At 39.3% G+C, this 23,794-nt stretch overlaps 3 protein-coding genes across 3 annotated transcripts in view; 1 reads left to right on the top strand and 2 right to left on the bottom strand.

Moving 5' to 3' along the window:
* Positions 1-83: 83 nt before the first annotated feature.
* LOC108150411 lies at positions 84-7,770 on the bottom strand. Its single transcript, XM_041710555.1, has 7 exons — positions 7,597-7,770; positions 5,131-5,688; positions 4,420-5,073; positions 3,080-3,605; positions 2,029-2,150; positions 1,410-1,961; positions 84-903 (listed from the first exon to the last, which is right to left on the bottom strand). Exons 1-7 carry the CDS (start codon positions 7,703-7,705, stop codon positions 248-250), a joined length of 3,177 nt encoding a protein of 1,058 aa, XP_041566489.1. The 5' UTR covers positions 7,706-7,770; the 3' UTR covers positions 84-247.
* The window catches only part of LOC108150479 (toll-like receptor 3), a 51,597-nt gene continuing 34,372 nt past the window's right edge, over positions 6,570-23,794 (top strand). Inside the window, exon 1 of the mRNA XM_017278682.2 lies at positions 6,570-6,707. The gene's annotated coding sequence lies outside the window, so the exon portion shown is untranslated. The remainder of the gene's footprint in view (positions 6,708-23,794) is intronic.
* Positions 8,035-10,246, bottom strand: LOC121467892 (chitinase-like protein Idgf1). Its single transcript, XM_041710613.1, has 2 exons — positions 9,532-10,246; positions 8,035-9,089 (listed from the first exon to the last, which is right to left on the bottom strand). The coding sequence occupies exons 1-2, from the start codon at positions 10,190-10,192 to the stop codon at positions 8,431-8,433; spliced, it is 1,320 nt and encodes a 439-aa protein (XP_041566547.1). The 5' UTR covers positions 10,193-10,246; the 3' UTR covers positions 8,035-8,430.

The raw sequence follows: 23,794 nt of genomic DNA, 5'->3' as shown, positions 1-23,794 counted from the left end.
CTTTTCCTCTCAGTATATTTTGTTCCCCTCTTCATTTCACTCCTCTCTTGAGGACCAAGCCCATCGAATTAATTTGCGGCGCATTTTAGTTTACAACTTTGTAATTAATTTGCAAAAAGGGACAGACACAGAAGGAGGCCTTAAGCCACCGATCGGGTGACATTTGTTCCCTCCCAGCTCCACTTCCCCAATTTAGCCTTGTGACATTTGCGTGCTTGTGATGTCTTTACGGTCCGGGGGATACGGTTTAGAGAAGTCGGAACTTGATGGCACGCAGCATGGGGAAACGATCGTTGGTGCACTGGCCACGGAAATCGTCTTGGGTTAGATCGAAGAGGGCCACTCCTCCCAGATTCCTGACCCTAGCATATTGGGCTTTGCTGGATGCCGAGTCCGGATCGTCGTAGCTGATCCACAATCCGTGATCACCATTCTCATCGGCGGCACGGAAGGCGTAGCTGCCATAGCGCTTGGTGGGATCCAGGACCCTCTTAACCGGAGCACTGGGTCCTCTGGCATTTAGGTTACTGGGATTCGGCATCAGCTGACAAATCTCAGCCCAGTTGAGGATACCCTCCTTTTTGCTCTGAGGTCCGGCCGGGGCGGGTCCTTGGGTGGCTGATACCACTGGCATTCCAGAGTCTCCCGAATCCTTGGTCATCTTCCAGGACTTGCCATAGGTGGCAATGCCAATGTGCAGCTTATTAGCAGGCACTCTCTGGAGCAGCCAGTGTTCCAATTGGAAGTTGACGTTGTAGTGGCCCAAGCGATTCTGTCCGATGGCCTCGTACAGTGGTGCCGAAAAGTCCGCTTCCTCGGGATTACGCTGCGGGGTCAGGAAGTCAAAGGTTCCCAGATTGATGAGGTCCAAGCTGGGCGCAATCGAGGGGGCATCGTAGTACCCTAGGGAATAGAAAGGGTTTTGATTAACATACAGTTTTTTTCACTCAAATAATTGATTAATTATTTATATTTAGTTCGTTTTAAAGTTGGTTTTTATTGCCTGATTTAGCTTTGTTTTAATATATGTCAGGAATTATTTTTATTATATTAATTTAGAATTTAAAATGAATTCGTTGAATAAAATTATAATAACTTAATTAAGTCTTGTAGATGATTGTTAAGCCGTTTTGTTAGTTTAATGTGGAATAATACGCAAAGTGGATTTTAACGTTCTCTTATATCAAATTCCCTACAGCTTTCTAAATAATCAAGATAATTAATAGTGTAACTTAAAAAAAAAACTGTTCAAAGTGGCAAACAGTTGTACATCAATTAAACAGAGTTTGTTTTATCAGTGGGTTTTGATCGAAACTCGGTGACGCAAATAAAACGCTTTGATGACTCATCAAGTTACACCAGTTAGTCGGTATAATTAAAGTAATTGTTCTCATAATTTGTATACTTACAGCTTGAGTTAACATTTGGCAGAACGGTGAGACTCAGCAAAAGATCGTTTTGTTTCAAGGCGGCATTCAAGTCCTTGATCAAAGAAGTCAGCTGTCCTTTGTGGGTCTCCGATTCAGTGTCCACAATAAAATCGCCAGTGAAGAACTTCTTGAAACTCTTCCAGGCAGAACCAACATCACCGTGAACTTTGCGTGGCTTATTCCGTGGCAGCTGGAGGGCCAAGTCCAGTCCATCGAAATTGAAACGCCTCACTATATCGCGAGCGGATTCGATAAAGCGCTTGTGACCCTGTTGTCCCGATTCCAAGAGTTTTATATACTGATTTCCATCGTTCAGATCTGCATCACCACCCACACTCAAAAGGAACTTGATGTGGGGATAGCGATCCTTCAAATTGGTGACCTGAGCCAGATGACGTTGCTCCAGGTCCAATCGCTTGTTTATACTCTGCATCTCGAAGTTGTCGGCATTAACACCCGCATAGCCATAGATCAAATGAGTGCACCATTGCAGCGACAGCTCCATATCGGTCATCGAAAATTGAGCCAGGCCTTTATTGGAGTTTACAATAAGTATAAAGGTTTGTAAATTAATCAATTCCAAGATTTTAATACTTACCCTGGCGCTGGAAACCCTGCGAGTCATAGAAGCAAACCAGATTAGGAGCAGCATCCACGTGAAACTGAGCGAAAATCGCCAGACTCAGTACCAAACTGAGCCAAAGAGAGCTACTCATCTTTCAGAGAGATAAAAACCGGAGAGCTCTACGATGTCAAAATAAAAACTATAGACTACCTTGGGAGGTATTATTTGTTACGGTCTGTCGCCGGCGAGATGCGAATTCAAACTGAATTCGAAATGACACTAAGCACTGTGAATTGGAATAAATATGGGCAGTGGGGAGCTTTTCAGTTGAATCGCCTCCGCCCGATTCCCCGTAAACGAAAACGAAACGAAAACCCCGGTCGAACAATAGCAAAACGCAACTCGACGGGGCTTATTATCAACGAAATTCAACGAATTTGTTTGTCTCAAGTGACGGTTGACATCGGGTTCAATGAGATCACCTCTCGGCTCGGTAATTTACACAAAGAAAAAGGAACAGATAATACGTCTTACTCGAGATAATGCCCACCGCCAACTCATAGTTTAAATATACTAAATCTCCTGCTATTTACGGGAGCACCCAGTGATAAATCTGCACTTTATAAGGTGTTGACGAATTAGCAAGGTCGTTTCCGCTCGTTACTCACGCCCAAAAAACAAGAAAATATTTAACTAAAAAATGGTTAAGGGATTACGGAAAAGTTCACTAGGTTTATGGGCGGATTATTGATGATGTGATTTCAAGGTCCACAATAAGTAGGCACTTAGCGAACAAGTGCAAAATAAACAAAGGTATTGAGAAACAGACAATTAATAACACTAAAACGCTCTTGGGGAAAACCGTTTACAGCCATAAAAGCCCAAAAAATAATGTAGACATTTAGGAAATTATACTTACTTATTAAAATAAAAATACTATCAATATGAATTGGATTCAATTTAAGGGAAACACTCATCCAGATTTAGCGTTAGAAATCATCATTTATTTGAAAGTGTTTTCCACATAAACATAAGTTTTATTTATATTTAAAGGCGATATTTGATGGCCCGCAATATGGGATACTTTTCACCATTGCACTGTCCCCGGAAATCATCGTAGCTCAAATCGAACAGGGCCACGCCCCCAAGGTTCTTGGCACGGGCGTAGGCCGCCTTATTGGAGGCCGAATCGGGATCATCGTAGCTTACCCAATAGCCTTCGGTAATTGAACCATCTACAGGACGATAAGCGATGCCACCGTATCTCTTGGTGGGATCATTAATCCTGCGCAGTGGCGAATCGTTGCCCTTAAGGAATTGATTTTGGGGATTGCTCAACTTTCCGCAGATCTCGGCAAAGCTCAGAAGCCCAGGCTTCTGGGATTGAACACCCTCGGGAGCTGGTCCTTTGGTCTCGGGCACCACCGGTACTCCATCAAGTCCCGAATCCTTGGTCAGTTTCCAGGCATTTCCGTACGTAGCCACTCCCAGATTGAGCTTGTTCGATGGGAAGCCCTGTTTCACCCAGTAATCCACTTGGAAATCAGCGTTGAGATGGACCAAGCGATCCTTCGATCCCTCAGGGTGGTAGATGGGAGCGCTGTAACGGTCTGTCGCCGGCGAGATGCGAATTCAAACTGAATTCGAAATGACACTAAGCACTGTGAATTGGAATAAATATGGGCAGTGGGGAGCTTTTCAGTTGAATCGCCTCCGCCCGATTCCCCGTAAACGAAAACGAAACGAAAACCCCGGTCGAACAATAGCAAAACGCAACTCGACGGGGCTTATTATCAACGAAATTCAACGAATTTGTTTGTCTCAAGTGACGGTTGACATCGGGTTCAATGAGATCACCTCTCGGCTCGGTAATTTACACAAAGAAAAAGGAACAGATAATACGTCTTACTCGAGATAATGCCCACCGCCAACTCATAGTTTAAATATACTAAATCTCCTGCTATTTACGGGAGCACCCAGTGATAAATCTGCACTTTATAAGGTGTTGACGAATTAGCAAGGTCGTTTCCGCTCGTTACTCACGCCCAAAAAACAAGAAAATATTTAACTAAAAAATGGTTAAGGGATTACGGAAAAGTTCACTAGGTTTATGGGCGGATTATTGATGATGTGATTTCAAGGTCCACAATAAGTAGGCACTTAGCGAACAAGTGCAAAATAAACAAAGGTATTGAGAAACAGACAATTAATAACACTAAAACGCTCTTGGGGAAAACCGTTTACAGCCATAAAAGCCCAAAAAATAATGTAGACATTTAGGAAATTATACTTACTTATTAAAATAAAAATACTATCAATATGAATTGGATTCAATTTAAGGGAAACACTCATCCAGATTTAGCGTTAGAAATCATCATTTATTTGAAAGTGTTTTCCACATAAACATAAGTTTTATTTATATTTAAAGGCGATATTTGATGGCCCGCAATATGGGATACTTTTCACCATTGCACTGTCCCCGGAAATCATCGTAGCTCAAATCGAACAGGGCCACGCCCCCAAGGTTCTTGGCACGGGCGTAGGCCGCCTTATTGGAGGCCGAATCGGGATCATCGTAGCTTACCCAATAGCCTTCGGTAATTGAACCATCTACAGGACGATAAGCGATGCCACCGTATCTCTTGGTGGGATCATTAATCCTGCGCAGTGGCGAATCGTTGCCCTTAAGGAATTGATTTTGGGGATTGCTCAACTTTCCGCAGATCTCGGCAAAGCTCAGAAGCCCAGGCTTCTGGGATTGAACACCCTCGGGAGCTGGTCCTTTGGTCTCGGGCACCACCGGTACTCCATCAAGTCCCGAATCCTTGGTCAGTTTCCAGGCATTTCCGTACGTAGCCACTCCCAGATTGAGCTTGTTCGATGGGAAGCCCTGTTTCACCCAGTAATCCACTTGGAAATCAGCGTTGAGATGGACCAAGCGATCCTTCGATCCCTCAGGGTGGTAGATGGGAGCGCTGTAATCCGCCTCATCGGGATTACGAGCGGGAGTCAGGAAATCAAAGGTAGCCAGATTTACAAAGTCCACCAAGCCATTCAGGGCGGGAATGTCAAAGTACCCTGCATTTAAGAGGGTTATCAACAATTAATGAATAATTTTAATATTTAAATACTTACAAGTAGAGTTTACATTGGGCAGAACAGTCAGACTGAGCAGTAATCCATCTGGCCGTAGAGAGTCCTTGACATCCCGTACAAAAGCGGTGAACTGCTCCTTATGAAGAGCCGACTGCGGATCCACAACAAAATCTCCAGTGAAAATTTTCTTGATGCTCTTCCAAGCCGATCCCAATTCACCGTGAACCTTCCTGGGTTTATTTCTGGGAAACTGATAGGCCAGATCCAAGCCATCGAAATTGTAGGTCTTCACCAAGTCAAAGGCGGATCGGATGAATCCAATTTGACGCACTTTTTCGCCCTCCAGCAGATCGATATATTTGTTGGGATGGTCCACATCGATGTCGCGATCACCGCCCACACTCAGCAGAACCTTCAGATGGGGATACTTGACCTTCAAGCTGGTCACTTCGGAAAACTGATGCTTGTAGATGTCCAGATTTTCGTTCAGACTGTACGCCTGGAGGTTTTCACCCCGAAGTCCCGCATAGCCGTATATCAAGTGGGTGCAAAACTGTGCACCAATCTCCAGATCGGGATTGAGCAGCTTGCCGAGGCCTGGAAAATTCGCAATTTAAATTCGGAAGATGACATTATTTAATATGCACGAGATGTACGACAAACTGCACTCGAATGACAAATAATCCGAGGTTCAGAGAGCGTATGGTGAGCCCCACTATCTGTAGTCTGAGATCTGGACACCCAACACTCTCGCTCTCGGCGGAACTACTGGGGAGCAGAGATCGGCGGTCTGGGTCTCCCCCTGCCCACCACCTTCACCCTCCCGGAGACTGATCCATTGTCTCGCCGACTTCAGTGGCTTAATTGAACGCCAACAGTGTGATCCCAGCGAGCGGTTATTATTGTTCGACTCGGGTGCGGGTAACAGTGGGTCAAGATGTGCCAGATAGTGGGCAGAAATATTAAAAATTTAAAAAAATTTTTTTTAGTTATTTTTTACCTTTAGTTTGATATAAATTATTTAGTAATGATAAATAATATAAAATAGTGAGATATTTATATATCCTATTAAAGTCAAAACATTTTAGAAAACTTTTTATTACGGAAACATATATTATAATTTTGTTTTATTTTTTAAGAATAACTTTTGACTACCTTGTTTTGTTTTTTCCTTGAATCTTTTTTTTATTTTAAAGCTCAGTTTTTCATTCATTTTCGTAAAGAAATAAATGTGTTTCAGTAATCTTTTAAAAACCAAAGCCAGTTTAAAAATCTGTACTTGTGAGTTTTCCCTATACCGGGGGACAAACCAAAACCAGTTTAAAAATCTGTACTTGTGAGTTTTCCCTATACCGGGGGACACTGTGCAGCGCTGCTGAGTCACTTGGTGCTCTGCTTGCCACTTGTTTGGATTGCTGGTGGTGCCAAGTCAGCGTCCGCTGGCGGGGCAGTTGTCGTGCTGGACTCGCTGTGTGTTGTACGCTCTGGTTTTCATTTCGAATGCGTGGGATCTCGGCTCTTTATCGACTCAACTCGACTAAGCCCGGATCAAAATAATCTACTATTGCCATATTTTGGGCTATCATTCCATAATTACGCCTTATTATTGCTGTTTGGTAAGTTAACTCCGCTCTAATTAGCTAGTTAACGCGCTCTTTAGAAGCTGCCATTTACTGCTTTGTGGAGAGAAATCTCTGCGGGAGAGCCACTCTCTGTGTATTATTTTGAAAAAAACTTGTCCGATAAGCCACTGACCTCTATAGAACTAGCTTATGCTCTCTTTATCTCTCGGTCTCTCTCGTCAAGTGATAAGCGGTAAAAACTGAATTGAATTAAAACCCGAGATTTGTTTTGAATCACAAATTGTTATGTAACTTGATTAGCATGCTTTTGTTTTTATTCGTTTGTAAATTTGGCACATGCTAATAAAAAGTTGTGCTAGTTTTAGGTGGTCTTTTATTAGGCTTTAAGTTTTGTAATAATGTATGAGAACAAAAAAACATATTTTCTTGAATTTATGTATTGGGTAAGAAGAGGTATTTTTAAAGCATTTGGCTTAAATAGATAAAGAAATATAAAAAAAATGTTGTTCAATAAATACGTTTTACTTTGACTTTATAGTTCCAACTGTAATTTTGTTTTGCTTGTAATATTTTTGTTTATTTGTTTATATTCCAAAACAAAAAACGTAATCTTCTTAATAGTTTTCCCGGACTTCTGGACCTTAAACAAGTTAAGCTCGAATAGGCATTTTAAGTATTCTAGTATAATACAGGTTTTTTTTATTGATAAACAACCACGAAGCACCAGTAAATTCTCTTGGAAAACTTTTATCCATAAAAAATAAGTCAAATGTGGTAATTAATGGTTTTGATTTGATTTTTGAAAGGCCTTCTTACGCACTCGAGAATGAATTGAATACAATCTAGCTTTTCTACAGTTACGGAGTCTTATTTACCACCATCTCTAATTTAATTTCTGAATAATTCCGATCCCCTTACTAACCTTCTCTCGTGTAACTTGAAGAGTCGTAGTAGCAGACTAAATTGGAGGCGGCTTCTGTGCTCGCCGCAAAGAGACACGCGACAAACGTAAACCAGATCCAGGCCTTCATGGTGCCGGGGATATATCTCTATAAACACAACCGCAGTGCAGATCAAATGAAATCGAACTGAGTCTGAAATCGAAATGGAAACCGAAACTGAAACCGACGACAAAAAGCTTGACCGGAGCTTTACGTTGGTGAGGGGGAATTTGGGGACCAGAGACCAGAGTAGAGCTGAAACCAAGCTCATTACTGGCTTACTTATTCTCGCAATGACTTAATTGTGTATACATAAGACGATGACGACGATTGCGACAAGGCAGACGCAGGGTCAAGACTTCGAGACCTCTAAAAACAAAAATCCAGCAATTAATCTCAAAACATTGAAACGCGCTCGCTGATTAGAATTGAAAAACAGTATTTCAGATTTATTTTGCAAGTAAAAAGAGGACAAATTGCGGTGGAAATACCCACGCACGCAATATTTAAAAACGTTTGGAATACATAATCTGAAAATTTAATCATTTTTCCTAAACTAACATTCATGAAAACAAAAATATATTTTGAGCCGGATGTGGTGTTTAATTTGAACTAAAGTCTGTCTCTGTAGCTATTTGACAAATATTGTGCTAATATATTATTATCTTTTGATTAAGAATTTTAATTTCCAAGCCAAATACATAAAAACTTTAAACAAATGTCGATAAATTCCAATTATTGTGTTTATTAAAAATATTTTTTTTTATTTATTTTAAAATATTATATTAGGGTGCTAGCAAAAACAGAAAAATACGCTACCCCATAAAGTATTTTATGGATCGCACGATGGGGAATTTGACGCTCGTGCAAAGTCCTCGGAAATCATCGAGGCTCAGATCAAATACGGCAATGCCTCCGAGACCTCTAAACTTGGCATATCCTGCCTTTATTCCGGCGAAATCCGGATCATCGAAGCTCAGCCAGACGCCATAGTCTCCGTTTTCATCCGCCGGGCGGAGAGCATAATTACCGTATTTCTGGGTGAGATCAGTGACCTTGCGAAGCGGTGCCCACTCTCCTCTGTATTGGGCTGATGAATTCTGCGACAACTTGGAGCATATCTCTGGCCAACTGAGCAATCCCTCCACACTTTCGATTTGTACACCTCCGGGAGCAGGTCCACACGTCTCTTGAACAATTGGCAGTCCACTTAACCCAGAGCCCTTGGTCAATTTCCAAGCCCTTCCATAGCTGGCAATTCCCAGGTTCAACTTCTGAGCAGGACAATGATTCTGCAGCCAGTAATTGACCTGGAAATCCACATTCAAATGGGGCAAGCGGTTCTGTTCGTCTTGGAAGAAAATCGGAGCGCTAAAGTCCGCCTCCTCGGGATTTCGCACAGGAGTATGGAAGTCGAAGGCAGCCAGGTTGATATAGTCGAACTGGGGATGCAGTTTGGGAACATCAAAGTACCCTAAAACAAGTTCAAGTTATTTGTGGTTGATTCAAGAAATTTTAGAGATTTGTATAATCAGCAAATATTCACTTTTGATGCATTCGAACACTGGTAAAAAGGGACTTAATTCAAATATTTAGTACTTAAATTAAATATATATCGCTTTGATTTTCAAATCAAATATGTACTACTTTAAATCTCATATTTTCCACATTAATTCAAATATTTTAAATATTAAATCATGCAATTTGACATGCATTGTACATAATAGTTTGATTTCACATTTATTTTAAATATGAAATTTTGAAATATATAGCCAGAAATTTATTTCTGTTACTTCATTTTTTTTATCAGTGTAGCTAAGCAATGTTTTTCTGCTTTCTTTATTTTTGTTTCAAATTTGTTGAATGACTTAACATGATTGCTGACCTTGATTTTCAATATTTATATTTATACTTACAAGAAGAATTCACATTGGGCAGCACAGTCAGAGTTAGCATGAGATTAGCAGAACGGAATGCGTCCCTTAAATTGCTCACGAGATCGGTGAATTGTGATTTGTGCTGTTCCGCCAGGGGATCCACAACGAAGTCGCCAGTGAAGAGTTTCTTGAATGACTTCCAATAAGTTCCAATAGAGCCGTGAACTTTCCTGGGCTTATTGCGCGGCAACTGGAAGGCCAGATCGAGGCCATCAAATCCGTTTCTCCTCAGCAAAACCATGCTGCTGTCTATAAAATTCTGTTGATCAGTGCGATTTGCCTCCAGAAGTTCTATATATTTGTTGGGATGAGCCGTGTCCACATCGTGATCGCCACCCACACTAAGAAGTATTTTCAGTTGAGGAAACTTCTGGTGCAGCACCGTAATTTCCTTGTAGTGGAACATGTCTAAGTCCACATTTAAGCTGAACAGCTCGTGGGTTCCGGCCTTCAGACCAGCATATCCGTAGACCAAGTGTGTGCAGAATTGCAGGGCCAATTCCAGATCACTCGTATGCATTTTTGCCAGTCCTTGGCGCATATACGAGGCCGAATCATAGTAACAAATCAGATTGCTGGCTGCATGGGTCAAACTTGTCACACTGAGCAGAGCCAGCAAGTAATATAAATGAAATCTCATTGTTGAGTGGAGAGTACGTCCTGACTTTATGAATGATAATTAGCTACTGAAATCTCATTCAAAAGCTCCAAAGCTCAGCTGCTCAGTTTTGCTTATCGCACTGTTTCGCCGATGATGCCATTATCAGGTTTTCAGGCATTACGTAGTTCCTGTCAATGTTTTTCTATTTTATTGCGTTTGCATACGATTTGTTTGTCAGTGAATACAGTTTCTCGAATTACCGTGACTCAACTCCAAGGGGATCTTTATTGTTGTCATATTTACACGTTCTTATTATGTGCTTTGGACTTTAGTTTAGCTCAGTGCTCAATAAATTCGATAAGTGAGTAAATGAGCATGGTAAAGAGTTAAAACTAATTTTACTGCACTAATGCTTTCACAAATTTGTTCTTTAGATCCTCCAACGCAGTTTGAGATTCTGTTAACTTGATTAATAAGTTAAGCTTTTAAAATGCTAATAAATTGTGCCAAATTTGCTTCTATAAAACACTCCATAAATGGGTTCATAATTAGGAATTTAATATCTTCGTTACCTGGAGCTCACATTGGTATGTATACCGTTTTTTCGTGATTTTTCTTACTTTTGCGCGGCATCATCGCCGTCATTAGGCTGTTGATGAAGGTGAAAGACTTTCAATTAGCTGACCCCGAAGTGATCTATAAGACCCGACTTTCGAATGGAGGACAACCTGCTGGGCCGCCGAATCTTCAGCAGCTGTTTTTGGATCCGCGGGGAGGCACTTAAATCAGGAATCAATTGAAGCATTAAATACCCAAAACAAAGCAGCAAAAGATGTTCCTCGAGCAGAAGTCGAAATGGGACAGCTAATGACAACAGTCACAACAATGCGATGGGGATGGACCTGATCCGATGGTTCTGGGTCTGATGTACTCTGGTACTCGTATGTGACACAACCAATTAGACAAAAGGACGTGGCGGGTCCTTGCAGAAGAATGCGAAATAATCCTCACACGATGCTTAGCGTTGACAATGAATACCCGGAAAATCGGGGGGCGGGCCTGGAAAGGCATGTTCGTGTTGAGAGGCGGCATTATCCTCGAATGTCCTCAAATGCGTGTGTGTTTTATCCGCAGCCATATCTGTATCTGTGTCTCGCATTGTTGTCTGATTTATATCGGAGGCCCGACTCATCATCATCTCATTGTTTGCTGACACCCTCCCCTTCTATATTTCTTCCATATCATATTGTGCCCCAGATAAAACCAAACCAACCCAACCCAACCCAACCACTTTTGACCTTAGCCCATGTCCACTGCGTATCAGCCACAAATCCACATTGCCATCTACCAACTATTTGCTTTGGTCTATTTGGTTTGTTTTGGGCTAGTTTCGATATCATCAATCAGTCAATCATTGCTTGGCAAATAGAAATCAATGCCAAATAGCTTAATGTGTGAATTAATGTGCTATATGGCTAGATTGTATTACATTTATGAGCTTTGTTGTTTGACTTTCATTTTAGTATTCAATAAAACTTAAATAGTTTGGGGAAAAATTTAAGAAAGATACTATACAAAATATAAATAAAATTTCTTTGACTAATAAACTTTTCTGCTATTCAAATATTTTATTGCTTTTTTTAAAATATTCTTTGCGAAACCACAAATATAAAATACAAACAAATACCATCTAAGTCTCTTTAAACCCTTTTCAAAACAATTGTAAATAATCTTAAGTACTTGTATAATTCCAGCAATCCTTTGAATCTTCACTTTTTCAAAAACCTTGAGCCTTTCTCATATTTTTATCAAGGGAAAACTTGAAATTGGCTTCCATTATTGCGCGTTCTTTGGCTAAATTAAGTCCAATAATAATTTAAACAAATACCTTTGCCACCCCCAGGCTCACCTTTCAGCCTCATTATCTCTGGCAGCAGGTGCAGAAAACCGCAAAACATTTGCCTTATTTCATATTTCATATTATAATTAGACGGCCGCCGCTTTTCCAAAGTTTTTGTAACCAGCCAGACAATGCAATGCCCGGAAGTACTGAGGAAAATTCAATTTTCACAAAACAATTGCCATTAGGCGAAGGTTTTCCTGCGCAGCGAGAATAGAAGAGTGTTCTGCCCAATTGATGTGCCTAATCAGTTTATCTAAAGCATTTTTTTATGCCGCTTTTCCGAGGGTTGCTGGCCAACAGCAAATGCAAATTCATCATTGTCAAATGTGCGGCTTGACATTTTCTAAAAGGGGGCTTGGAAAAAATGTAAACTTTTTTGGGGCAACTTTTGGCTTTTTTTGAGGGTTGCCTTTGGCGGGCAATATAATTAGAAATTCATAATGAATTTTATTTGCTTTGGCCACAGTACAAAAAAGAAAAAAAAAACGGAAAGGAAAACAACACGAGGCAACGTCGCCTTGTCCAAATGTATTTTTTTCGGGAATATTGACGCTCATTTTTGTGCAAATAAAATTAAAGCGCCCCCATACCATCCTCGCCCTGATAAACCCACCGCATAAACGGACCGAGGCATATCAAATTATCAGCCAAGGGCTGGGCAGTAGTCAGTCATTCAGTCAGTCAGTCAGTCCATCATTCGGGAATTCTGGGTCGAGCCTTGGATTTTCTGTTTTTTTTTTTTTTTGGGTTGGGGGAAGTGTTTTGGTCTGGGGGATCTGGGGGTGTTAATGCGGCGTGCAGGTATCAAAGCGACGTTTGAAAAATGAAATTAAAAATTGTTGTTGATTTTAGCGCAAAAAGAAATGGATAAAGCGACAAAGATAGCAAAGGAATAAGGTTGTTAATATAGGCGAATGTGATACACACTTTCGGATGACATTAACACATTTCGTAACTTAAATTAAAGATTACAAAAAGGCAATTAAATTTTGTAAATATAATTCTTAGAGACCATTTTTTAAAACTATAAATACAAATTTATTTGTTTGTCAAGTTAGTTATTACATTTTTAAATTGCACAAAGTGTCACTTTCAAAATACAGATTATTTTTCGGCAAACTTTTTCTTAATAAGTTTAAAATTATTATTGAAAGACAAACGTCATCTCATAGTCCGAAAACCCTTTTTATCTGCTTTTGTGTGGAGTGCACGCAAAGAATAATATAGCCTGCCTAGAATTCTAATTTTTTAATGAGTCAAAGAGCGCTTCTTGGGCTATCCAAGTCCATGGAGTGGTGTGAGGTTCATTCCAAGGAGTCAGTCAGTCAATGAATCCCCCTGACGATTCCCTGAACTGTCATTCATTAGGTAAAGACATTTTGTTGCTGTCTTCATTAGAGTCCGGCATCAAAGTAAGTTTGGAATTTATCTATCTTTCAGCTAGGGTTTCCTGCTTGTTGCCGGGCCGGAAATTGATTTGGTTTTTGCGGATGACTACTTGGCGCCACATGTCACCAATACACAAAAAAAAGGACAGGACCTTGAAGGACTTCTCTTTGGCAGCAGATTGACCTTCGGTGTGTTGCTCATATTCATTATAAGCCCAAATAACTGTTGTCGTTGAGTGGCAAGTGTCAAAATACCATGGCCCAAAAGGATTGTTACCATCGCACGTCGGTTCCCCGAGTTCCTCTCCTCGATGGCGCCTTCTGGTTTTCTGCTCAATTTGTTCTGGCGTCGATTTGGCCAACTTCTTCCCTCGTTCGTCGCCTGATTTTCCCCTTTGTGGGCTCGAGTTACCAGTTGCAGCTAACAAACTGCTTATTGGGCCAGCTTTTGGCTTGGCCACTTGGCCCGGCTCATGTGATTTACCAGGGCCCTGCTGCTCAAGTGTCAGCAGAAGCTGAAGGGAAACCTTAGTGGCGACTGGCGACAGTTGGCCCTGGCTCAGTATTAAGCCTCAATTCTGGCCAATTCTGCCCCACACTTTCTGATAACTGTTGCCGTAAATCAATATCGACGCTTTGTGGTCAATCAAAATGCGATTTTTTTGTAGTTGGGAAAAACTGTAGGATATTGTGTCTTTGCCAGAGTAGGAAGTCATATGTTATAACCAAATCATTTTATTATTGTATATTTTAAGATTTATAAAAATATTTATAAATAATTTTATACTAAAAATAATTAATATTGATTTGATAATATTTTTCTTAATTTTTTCAAAGCCTTTGGTTTTAAAATGCTTATTCAGTTTCATTAATCAAATTTGAGAACAATTTCATAGGCCGTTGGCCAAAAAAGTTGATTTTTGTTTGGTTTCTTTGAAAAGAAAGAAAACCTTCATTAATTAATTTTTATAAAATATAAAATTCAGCCAAAGACAAAAGAAAGTCGTTGTGGCATTACCTCATTGAAAAATATCATCAAAATTGAATGACAAAAACAATGTCATAAATAATAATTAATGCCGCTTAATGCACACTATCAACCACACTTAAGTAGAGCTGCGAAAAAGTTAATAAAAATAAAAAAAAATCAGAAATATAAATCTCCGCAAAGAGGGAGAAAGCAGAGACAGACAGTTGGTCATAAAAATGGTTTATAAGTCCATAAAAGCCAATTGTTTGCATTGTCCGTAATTGCATTAAAAAACCCACTGCCACGGGGATACTCCAATAAATATTGATGGGGAATTGGGAAAAAATCTGAAATCGAAGCGTATGCATTTTTAATTTTGGACTTAACGTGGCATATAGAATGTAATTAAAACAGAATCTGATTAAATAAAAACAAATTAAGTGGTTTGTAAATAAATTGAAAATCAAGTGGGTAAGCAAAAAAACAAGTAAATAAATTGCGGCTTTTGTTATTGTTACATAAAATCCATTTGCCAATTTTTTTATTGCCTTTGATCACAAACAATACATTAATAACGTAAACCAACGGCTAATGATATAAAACAGACTTGTCTGCAAATTGATAGGCAATGAAAGGGTAAATAAAATCCTTTTGCAACTTCGAAAATCGTTTCTGAGAAGCCCAAAAAATAACGCCAACTTTTACTTAAGGCTAAAGTTAAAATAATATTGTGACTAGACCCATCCCTCAAGTCTGGGGCTTCTAAGCTGCAGGCCAAATTCACAGACCATCCACATTCGTCTATTTTCCTATGCAAATCGGTCGATTTCGATGTGGAAATGGAAATGGAAATGCTGGCCTAACCTGAGGAAAAACTCTTCTGCAATCGCAACCCCTTGCGCATTATGCGTAATTCTAAAAATGTTTTCCTTAGCTTTGCTTATTTTTTAATTGCTAAGTTTTTATTTCCACCTCAACCCTTTTTTGGGCCAAAGCCCAAATCTCCTTCAGCCTTTCGACTGCCAAAAAGTTCAACGAAGTGTGTAAAGTTTTTCTCACAACGGAGGGGAGAAGAGCTGCTTTTGCATTAAATTTGTGTAAATGGATTTTGCTAATGGATCCAATAATTCATTTACAATTTTACTTTTTAGCCTGGCAAATGTTATTTGCGCCAAGGTAAATAGGAGTCAAGACGACTTGGCCGCACTTTTCTGCGGTCGCTGAGGGGAAGTAGACAAAAGTGGTTTTGCTTTTGGTTTTTGGGTGGTTTCGGTACTTTCGTTCTGCCTAAGGTGGTGGTGGATTTCGCACTTCTTCTGAAATACGATAAAGAAGATTCCTCGGCTGAGACTTCTTGGGGCTTAAGAGCTTAAGAGGCATATTTCCAACCCAGACTTCAGCACCAATTAGTCGCCATTGCGTACTAAACATTTGTAAATGGGTTGTGTATAAAATATTTATTTCTCTTATATCCTTCTTTAAATTCGTAGAATTGTCTGGCAGGCATTTTAATATGTTCATTCAATACAATCTGCTAAAAGCCTAAAATATGCTTTATTTCCATATTTTCTTCTTAATCCAATGCCCCTCCCTTTCAGGCTCGTTTCCTTTGTAACCTTTAGCACGGAAAACAATTCCAAACACACAATTAAATATCATTTTTTACGCCCAATAAATTTGTTAAAAAATACATGAGGCTGCGTGAGGTCGCTTTTGTGTGTGAGTGTCTGCTTAACAATATGAAAAATAAAGCTGACCATTTTTTTCACACGCCAGACACGCAAGGATGGATCAGGGTATATATATATATATATTTATATATATGAGTATAGGGCAAAAGAGTTGAGGGCAGCGCGTGCTAAGGACCAAAAAAAGGACCCACAACAATGAACCTGAACGTCACTTTGTCTTTTTGTTGACACACACACTGGCACGCAGCTGGACACCCATGTGTGTGTGTGAAAAATCACTGCCGCATAACGAAGGTCCTTCGTCGTTGTTGTTGGTGTTGTTGAGCCATTATTTTGCTTAATTATTTACATGAGTAAACAGTTGAGAGTTCAGTTCAGTTGAGTTGCGCTGGGGATGAGCTGCGGATGTAATTTTTTCCATATATTTATGATGTCCGCAGATATGTACATTGAAAGAAATGCATCTTTGGATGTTTTCAGTGCTTTGTTAAAAAGTAAAATTATAAACACGAAACATCTTATAAATTAATGGTTATTTTAGGAATCTTTCAAATATTAGTTGGAGTTTCTTTTATATTATATATATTGCTTATCAACTAGTTATTGCTTTAATTCTAGTTTTGTGTATCAATCATTTAATTATGATTCAAACAGCTAATAACAATTATTGACAATTTCCTTGTATATGACATTGAAAAATATGTTGTTTTCATTAAAACTAAATTGTAGATTATATCTACTAATTTTTTTAGTGCACTCATGTGTAAATAACCGCAAGCGCGTCGTTTAAAAATTGGTCAAAAGCTCGCCTAATGGATCGCTCATTTTGTGTGCGTAGAATGAGTTTTCCCGAGGAAAATGCAGTGAAAGGGGATCGAAAAATATGTGTGTGTGTGTGCTTGTGTGGGTTGATGTGCTCTCACCTCTCAAAAATATATGCGCTGAATTTTCCAATTCCATAAACCGGGAAACGCCTTCGAGATTCCTGTTTTCCCTGCCTCGCTAATGTCTTTTTTCTGCAGCGAATCAAATCGAAAAGAGCTGAAAGCCATAACAAAACTTGGCAGAAACTTCCAATCAGACTCAATTTGTTCCAACCAGAACCGCAATGCGAAGAGAAGAGGAGAGAAGGGGAGAGTAGAGGAAAAGACCAAGAAAACAAGAACATGGCTCACATGGAGCTCCTTGTCTCACCTCCTCCTTCGTTTCTGCCGCCTGGGCAATAATAATTTCAAAATTACAAATTCACAAAACGTACGCGAAATTATGCGCAATGTCTGCACCTCGGTTTGTTCCCCCCTGCGGCCCAGGAACCCCTCTTTCCACAATCCTATAAGAACCCCCCCACTCGCCAACGTCCCTGCTCAAGGACCGCGTCATCATCCTCCGGTGCCCTCGTGTATCTTTGTATCTTTGCATCTTTCAGCTGCCATCTGCCGCTGCTTCTGCTGCTGAAAAAGCTGTGCCGCGCCTAAAGCACTTTTTATATTATATGTATTCACATATATATATATATATATACATATATATATATATAGATATTGATGTGGCGTATATATTGGGTATATATGCCGCCATATCAAGGATTACATGTTGCGCAAGCCGGGCCACATCCTCACCTCTGTCTTGGCACAGTGGGTGATTTAATCTATAATCAAAACGTATTAAAAATGCATAGTAAAAAGTACAAATGTACAAATTATACAATATATTTTACATGAAATCGTAAAATTGAATTAAATAAAATAAGTTATTAATATCCATTTTTCTTGAAGAATTTAAATTAAATTGTTTTCATTTTATATAAGTTTTATATCTTTAGCTAGTTTTACTACTTTTTGTAAATTATTTTGTAAAATAGTGATACATTTTGGAAAGATATACATTGGTTAAATTCAACTAAAATTATTATCACAATTAATCTCCACGTTGAAACCACTGTGGCGCGTCTCCATTTTCGTCTTGTATAAAATGCATAAAATTCACATTTAGATGTTGCTCTGCGGCCTGCAACTGCGACTGCCGGCTTCCATGTTTCCCCCGATCCGATACGAAGGCTGGCACTGGGATTGGGCCTGGGACCCGTCTAAAACTGGCATTCATCATTCATTCATTGCCTCCACTCCAACGTCAGACTGCGATTTTTCATAGCAAATATGGCGAAGTCGCGAATCGCGAGAGTTGCTTGTGCGGCTTTTCGAGTCTGCGAGTCTTTGAGTCTTCGAGTCAATCAAATGCCCCAAGTTCATTACGAACTGCCAGAGTGGTTGGGTGAGTAATAAGTGTCGGGTCTTCTCTCTATAATAGTTGGCCTGCCTATCTGTCTGCAACACACAGAAAAAAAAACTCATCCGGTTTCGTTTTCCATTTCAAAATGGCTTCTAATTGTTGCTCATAAACATTGCATTTTGAATGTGATTGTAGAGGGCGTGGTATGTGAAGTATTAATTGATAATTTTATTATTTAAATTAGCCTATTTTCTCATTTAAATAAATTATTTTATTATTTTATAGTTACTTTGAACATATTCTTGCACCTACCAGCATTTGAACGAGCTACAGAATTTTAATATTTGTTTTTCAATAGTTCAGAGTGTTTTGTAATTTTTCAATTATTCCAGAATATTTGACAAGTAGGAAATGAAAACACCTGTATTAAATATAAAACTACATCCCAATATTATTTAATTTTTGTTTAGAAGTATACCATACATTGCAAACAGTTTTTTTTTTCAAAAGAAATGTATGTTCTATGTATGTTTCTATTTATTTCAATGGCAATAAGGTACTTATGTACTTTTCTTAGTTTGGTTTTTTTTCCTGTGCGGAATAGTTGGCCAAGTCTTGGGTATAGATCAGGTTAGTTCGCTGCCACCTTCGTCCATTTTCGGCTGATACTTTGTTGCCTGTTGGCCTGGTCCGGAGTCGGTTGTTGTTGCCTTTGCTGATGGGGATGTTGATGGGCTTGATGCATGTTGTGTTAGCTTCTGTTGTTGATTTGGAATGCAGTTTGGCGGTCTGGCCCGGGGCCATATTTCCTGCTCCTGCATCCGCCGCTCCGCATTTTGCATTTTGATTGTTTTTTTTTTTGCTTGGCCCGCAGTTGGAAGTTTCGATTTAGTTTTGTGGCTTATAGTGCGAGATGTGCAGAGCTTTGAAAAGAACCGAAAATTCAGCACTTTACCAACAATTGGCCAAAAAGGAAAACTTTTCGAGTAACTTTTTAATGGCCACGAAGAGGGAGAGCTTTTAACTGTAATTAGGAAACAGGCGATGCTACCACATTGAGAAAAAACCTTAACATTGTTGTTCCTTTGAAGAAAATTTGAAATTTAATCACAATTTAAGTTACAAAAAAGAATGATTAAAAATTTGAAGTATTATTAACATAATTATTCATATTAATATTTGTATTTAAATGAGTAAAATATTGTTATGTCTTTGAAAAAAACATAACATATAAAAGATAATTTAAATACAAATTAAAAGTCTTCCACGTTTTAAATTAACTTTTTCCTATGTGCAGCGTTTGCAAATAAATTTCCCTGCAAACATTAAAAACACTGTATATATATTGCAAAAATAATAAGGAAAAATTCAGCTCAATTTTCGTGAGTTCCGCTTGGCATGCAATTTGGAAATTTTCGCAATTTTGCTTCTGGTTTGATGCCGTTTTTCCTCCTTTTCTGTTTCGAGCAATGACATAAATTTATTTGGGTTTCTCGTGTTCGGCCGCCGCACAAAAGTTGATGCCACAAAATGGCGTCTGGCCGGGGAAATTGTTGCATGCATTTGCATATTTTCTGCATCGGCTTGGCCCGCAAAAGAGCGAGTGCGCGACATTTAATTCGGAAAAGTGCAGGCCCACTCACTCCCGCCCGCTCGCAAAATTTTCCCTTTTCCTGGCCATAAAACATCGCCAGCCCTGTGCCAACATGGCCAAAATGGCGTTGGGGAAAATGTCAACCATGTGCAAAAAAGGCTAACATCACTGGGCGAGGGGACGCCTGTAGCACGTACCAACTGGTTCAACTTTCCCAGGGCATAGTGGTGTAAAAACAATGGAATATTTTGGTAAAAAATCCTAAGGAAATGCTAAAAATAACTGTACATTACAATAATAATTGAGGAATTCATTAAGAATTCCATTTTTTCTTTCAAATTATTTATTTTTCCAAATCTAATTTATTATTTTTGTAATTAAAATTAAGATGTAAATATTTGTACACATAATTGCAATGGAAAGTGATTTTATTTATTGGTGTAAAAATATATATTTGATTAGAGAAGATCACCATCGAGGAACCAGTGTACATTTGGGCGGGAAATCAGCCAACCAAAGCGACGGCCATTCGATGTCCAATGCCCAGGCCACTAAGTCCGCTCCTCCTCTTCCGCCTCCCAGCCCCTCCTCCCTCCCTCCCACCAGGCCTCAACCCCTGGCCAACCCCGCAGTCGGAGTAGAACCCGCAATTATGCTGTAGACCAAAGCAAAATAATTACTTTGATCGTCAAATGATATTATTTTGTCGGCCATGCGGTGTCTGTGGTGCAGGGCGGGGGGTGTTGGGGGGTGGGCGTTAGGGCAGGGTGGCTAGTTTCCGGAGGAAAGTGGGAGGGAAGGCCGCCCGAGTGGGCCGTGTGGGAGGCGTGGCTGGGTTTGCATGCAATTGAGCTGGGTGTGCGTGTGTGCCGGTTGTAAGTGTGTTTGTGTAGGCAATGGCCGTCGTGAAACAGTGGTTAAACATTTGAAATACAAACTAAGAGTTTATTTTAGAAGTTGTAGAAAGATAAAGTACAGTTTGTAAAAATTAAAAATTGTTTTATTGCAATTAGCAAGCATTTTTTTCAACGTGTTTATGTTCTTACAAGCTTTCTTTTTTAAATCTTCGTAAACATGAAGATTATGTTGATAAAACTCCTTACAATATTTATATGGCATCAGGGCTTTATGAGCTTACTATCTATCTTTTTTATATGTTTTCGGTACAAAAAGAAATCGAAAAATTGTATAACACAATCATCAATGCATTCTGGAAGCAATTTTATGCGTTTCATTAAGTTATAAATACAAATATAAATCATAATCAATTCGTATTTTTAATTTAAATCACATATATCTCGTCATTTTTATTATTGGTTTTTTTTAACAAAATCACTTGGCATAAATTGAATGACAAGGAAAATAAAGTGTACCTATCTTCTAGATTAAAAACTATATTTAACTCCACTGTTCTCTATTGGCCAGCCACTATGACGTCGACAATGGCCGCCATTAGCTGGAAGTGCAATGTGCATTTGCCAAATTTGCATTCGTCGGTATCCCCGCACTGGCCAAAAACCCCTTTCAGCTGGCCCAGCCCCACAAGTTAATTACTTTTCGTACATTTTCGATGGCGCGTTTCGCACTGAAAATTTCCTTTTTTCCGTCTTTATTTATTTCACTGCAAATGAAGCCTCTGCATGGCCAGGATGCCTCCTCGTGCCGCCCCATTGCAGCCCCTGAAACCTCCCGAAACTGAAGCTACAGCTCCATTTGGAGTCCCAGTTCTCAGTCCACGGCAATATCCGCGTCCTGCATTTCGCTCCTCCTTTCGGTCGTTGTTAGTTTGAATGCGTTTTCGCATTTATATGCAAATTTTTTGGTTTGCATGCTGAAAATATTGCTTTCGACAAATGGCCGGAGAGTGGAGAACGGGAATGGTGCGATGATATAGTGGGGGGTTTCAGTTCGGCCAGTTTTCGGTTTGGTGTCCAGAGTAAAAAGGGGACGATCCCGGGGCCCGGAATTGGTCGGCGAAATTGCAACGAGCTGACCAATGGGCGGCATCATCATCATCATCATCATGAACTTAAATGGGCACAACCGCAAAATTGGATTGGAATTCAACCAGGATATATGTTCTTCGTACTTCATGGGGTTAGCCGACGTAAATTATAAGTTATTACCCATCGCTTGATGAGTTATCAGAAATTAAAAAAACTTAAAAGAATTATCTAGAAGTATTAGACAATTCTTTTTGACGTTCAATATTAATATATATATTCGAAAAAATCTTCACCGCATGTTATAAAAGAAATACCTATCTATTTATAAATGTCTTAAAATCTCTATATATCTTAAATATTTATTTCGGAACTTACAAATATATTTAATAAATGCTTCAATAAGAGCTTTTAAATTGATTTTAGTTTTGAATGTAATTTAAAAATAGTAAATTTATTATTATTTTCTTGTGTTGGCAATTGCCTATATCAAAAACTTTATACAGCACATTAACAGTTTCCACTTATACACTTCGTTTTGCCACCTCGCGCAAAAATAAATATTCCTTTTTGTATTCCAAGAATTTCTAATAGAATTTTAGAGCATTTAAAATAAGTCTTCCCACACATTTACTTTAACCTTTTGTCGACGGCCCAACCTCCTTTGGCAAATTAATAAAAAGGAAAATGTTTCAACTGAGCTGCAGATTTATGGCGGTTAGAAAATGTGCAATTAATGCGTGTATAAATTACAGCGGACAATTAAATGGGGCCCAGACTAGCTAAAAGTATTCTGTTACCATCAGCAAGTTATCCAGCCACACAGAGATACATTACAATACATTACACATACGCCGCGTGGGCGTCGACATTGCGTGCTTAGGGAGTGTGATTTATTTTTGGGAGAATTGTCTGAATGAGCATTCATATGAATGAATGCGTTTATAATGAAGTTCCGATAACACATACGACTAATTATCCGCCAGTAAGAGTCCAAGGCGATGCGATATGAAGTAGACAAAGGGATATTGAGAAAAGTCTGGCATCCTGGGGATAAAGACGTGGTAATGCTCTATGCGGGGTTTGTATTACTTCTCATTTAATTAAATACAAAAATGTAATGCTAGGATAAGTGAAGAGAAATCTACAAAAATTGTAGCATATACTTCCAATTAAAGAACGAACATTTGTTATAATGAAAAAGAACTTTGGGCATTTTTAAGATGGTTCTTTTATATATTCTATTTCTATAAAACCAAATATTTAGAAGTGATCAAAATAATAATTAAATTAATGAATAATATAATTATATATATATTCTTTTATAAAATAAAGATAGTTAAGTTCTAAAGATTTCATCTTTTTGTGTCTACTATTCCTTATTCTAACTGCATTCTACTTGCCACCAAAATAGGGATTGCTGTGTAATCTACAGAACGCAAATTGAGTTGTCTGTGTGCAATGGACAGCCCAATCCCCATTCCCTTTGCCCTCCGCCCATGTTCCTGCCGCAATGCAATTCATAAGTTTCAACAATGATAATCGAGCAACTGAGTTTGAAGAGGGCGTTGCAAGATTGCTGACTGCACTTGGGGGAGATTACAAGTGGGGATGAGCCAAGGATGGGGATGTGGCAGCATCCAGTCGGCAAGTGTAACATATTGCACATGCACACTCTGATGCCCATGTGTGCATTGGTCCTTTTCGGCCAGGACAACGTCGCTCGATTGCGAAGCCAAACAAACACTCGACGCTTTTGTTCCTGCTGATGGAATTATTTGTTCGCACATTGTCAACTTGCCACTCCCCCAAGCACCAGGCTCCTCGCCCCGCCCCCTACCCTTAGGGTGTGTGCACCGAAAAAAATTAACAAACTTGCCGTTTAACTTGATAGTAGTTCTTATAAAAGCATAATTGAAACCC

This window comes from Drosophila elegans, unplaced genomic scaffold, assembly GCF_018152505.1.
Source record: "Drosophila elegans isolate 14027-0461.03 unplaced genomic scaffold, ASM1815250v1 contig_814, whole genome shotgun sequence".
In the NCBI taxonomy this organism is placed as follows: Eukaryota; Metazoa; Arthropoda; class Insecta; order Diptera; family Drosophilidae; genus Drosophila; species Drosophila elegans.
This window is presented reverse-complemented; position numbering and strand designations above follow the sequence as displayed.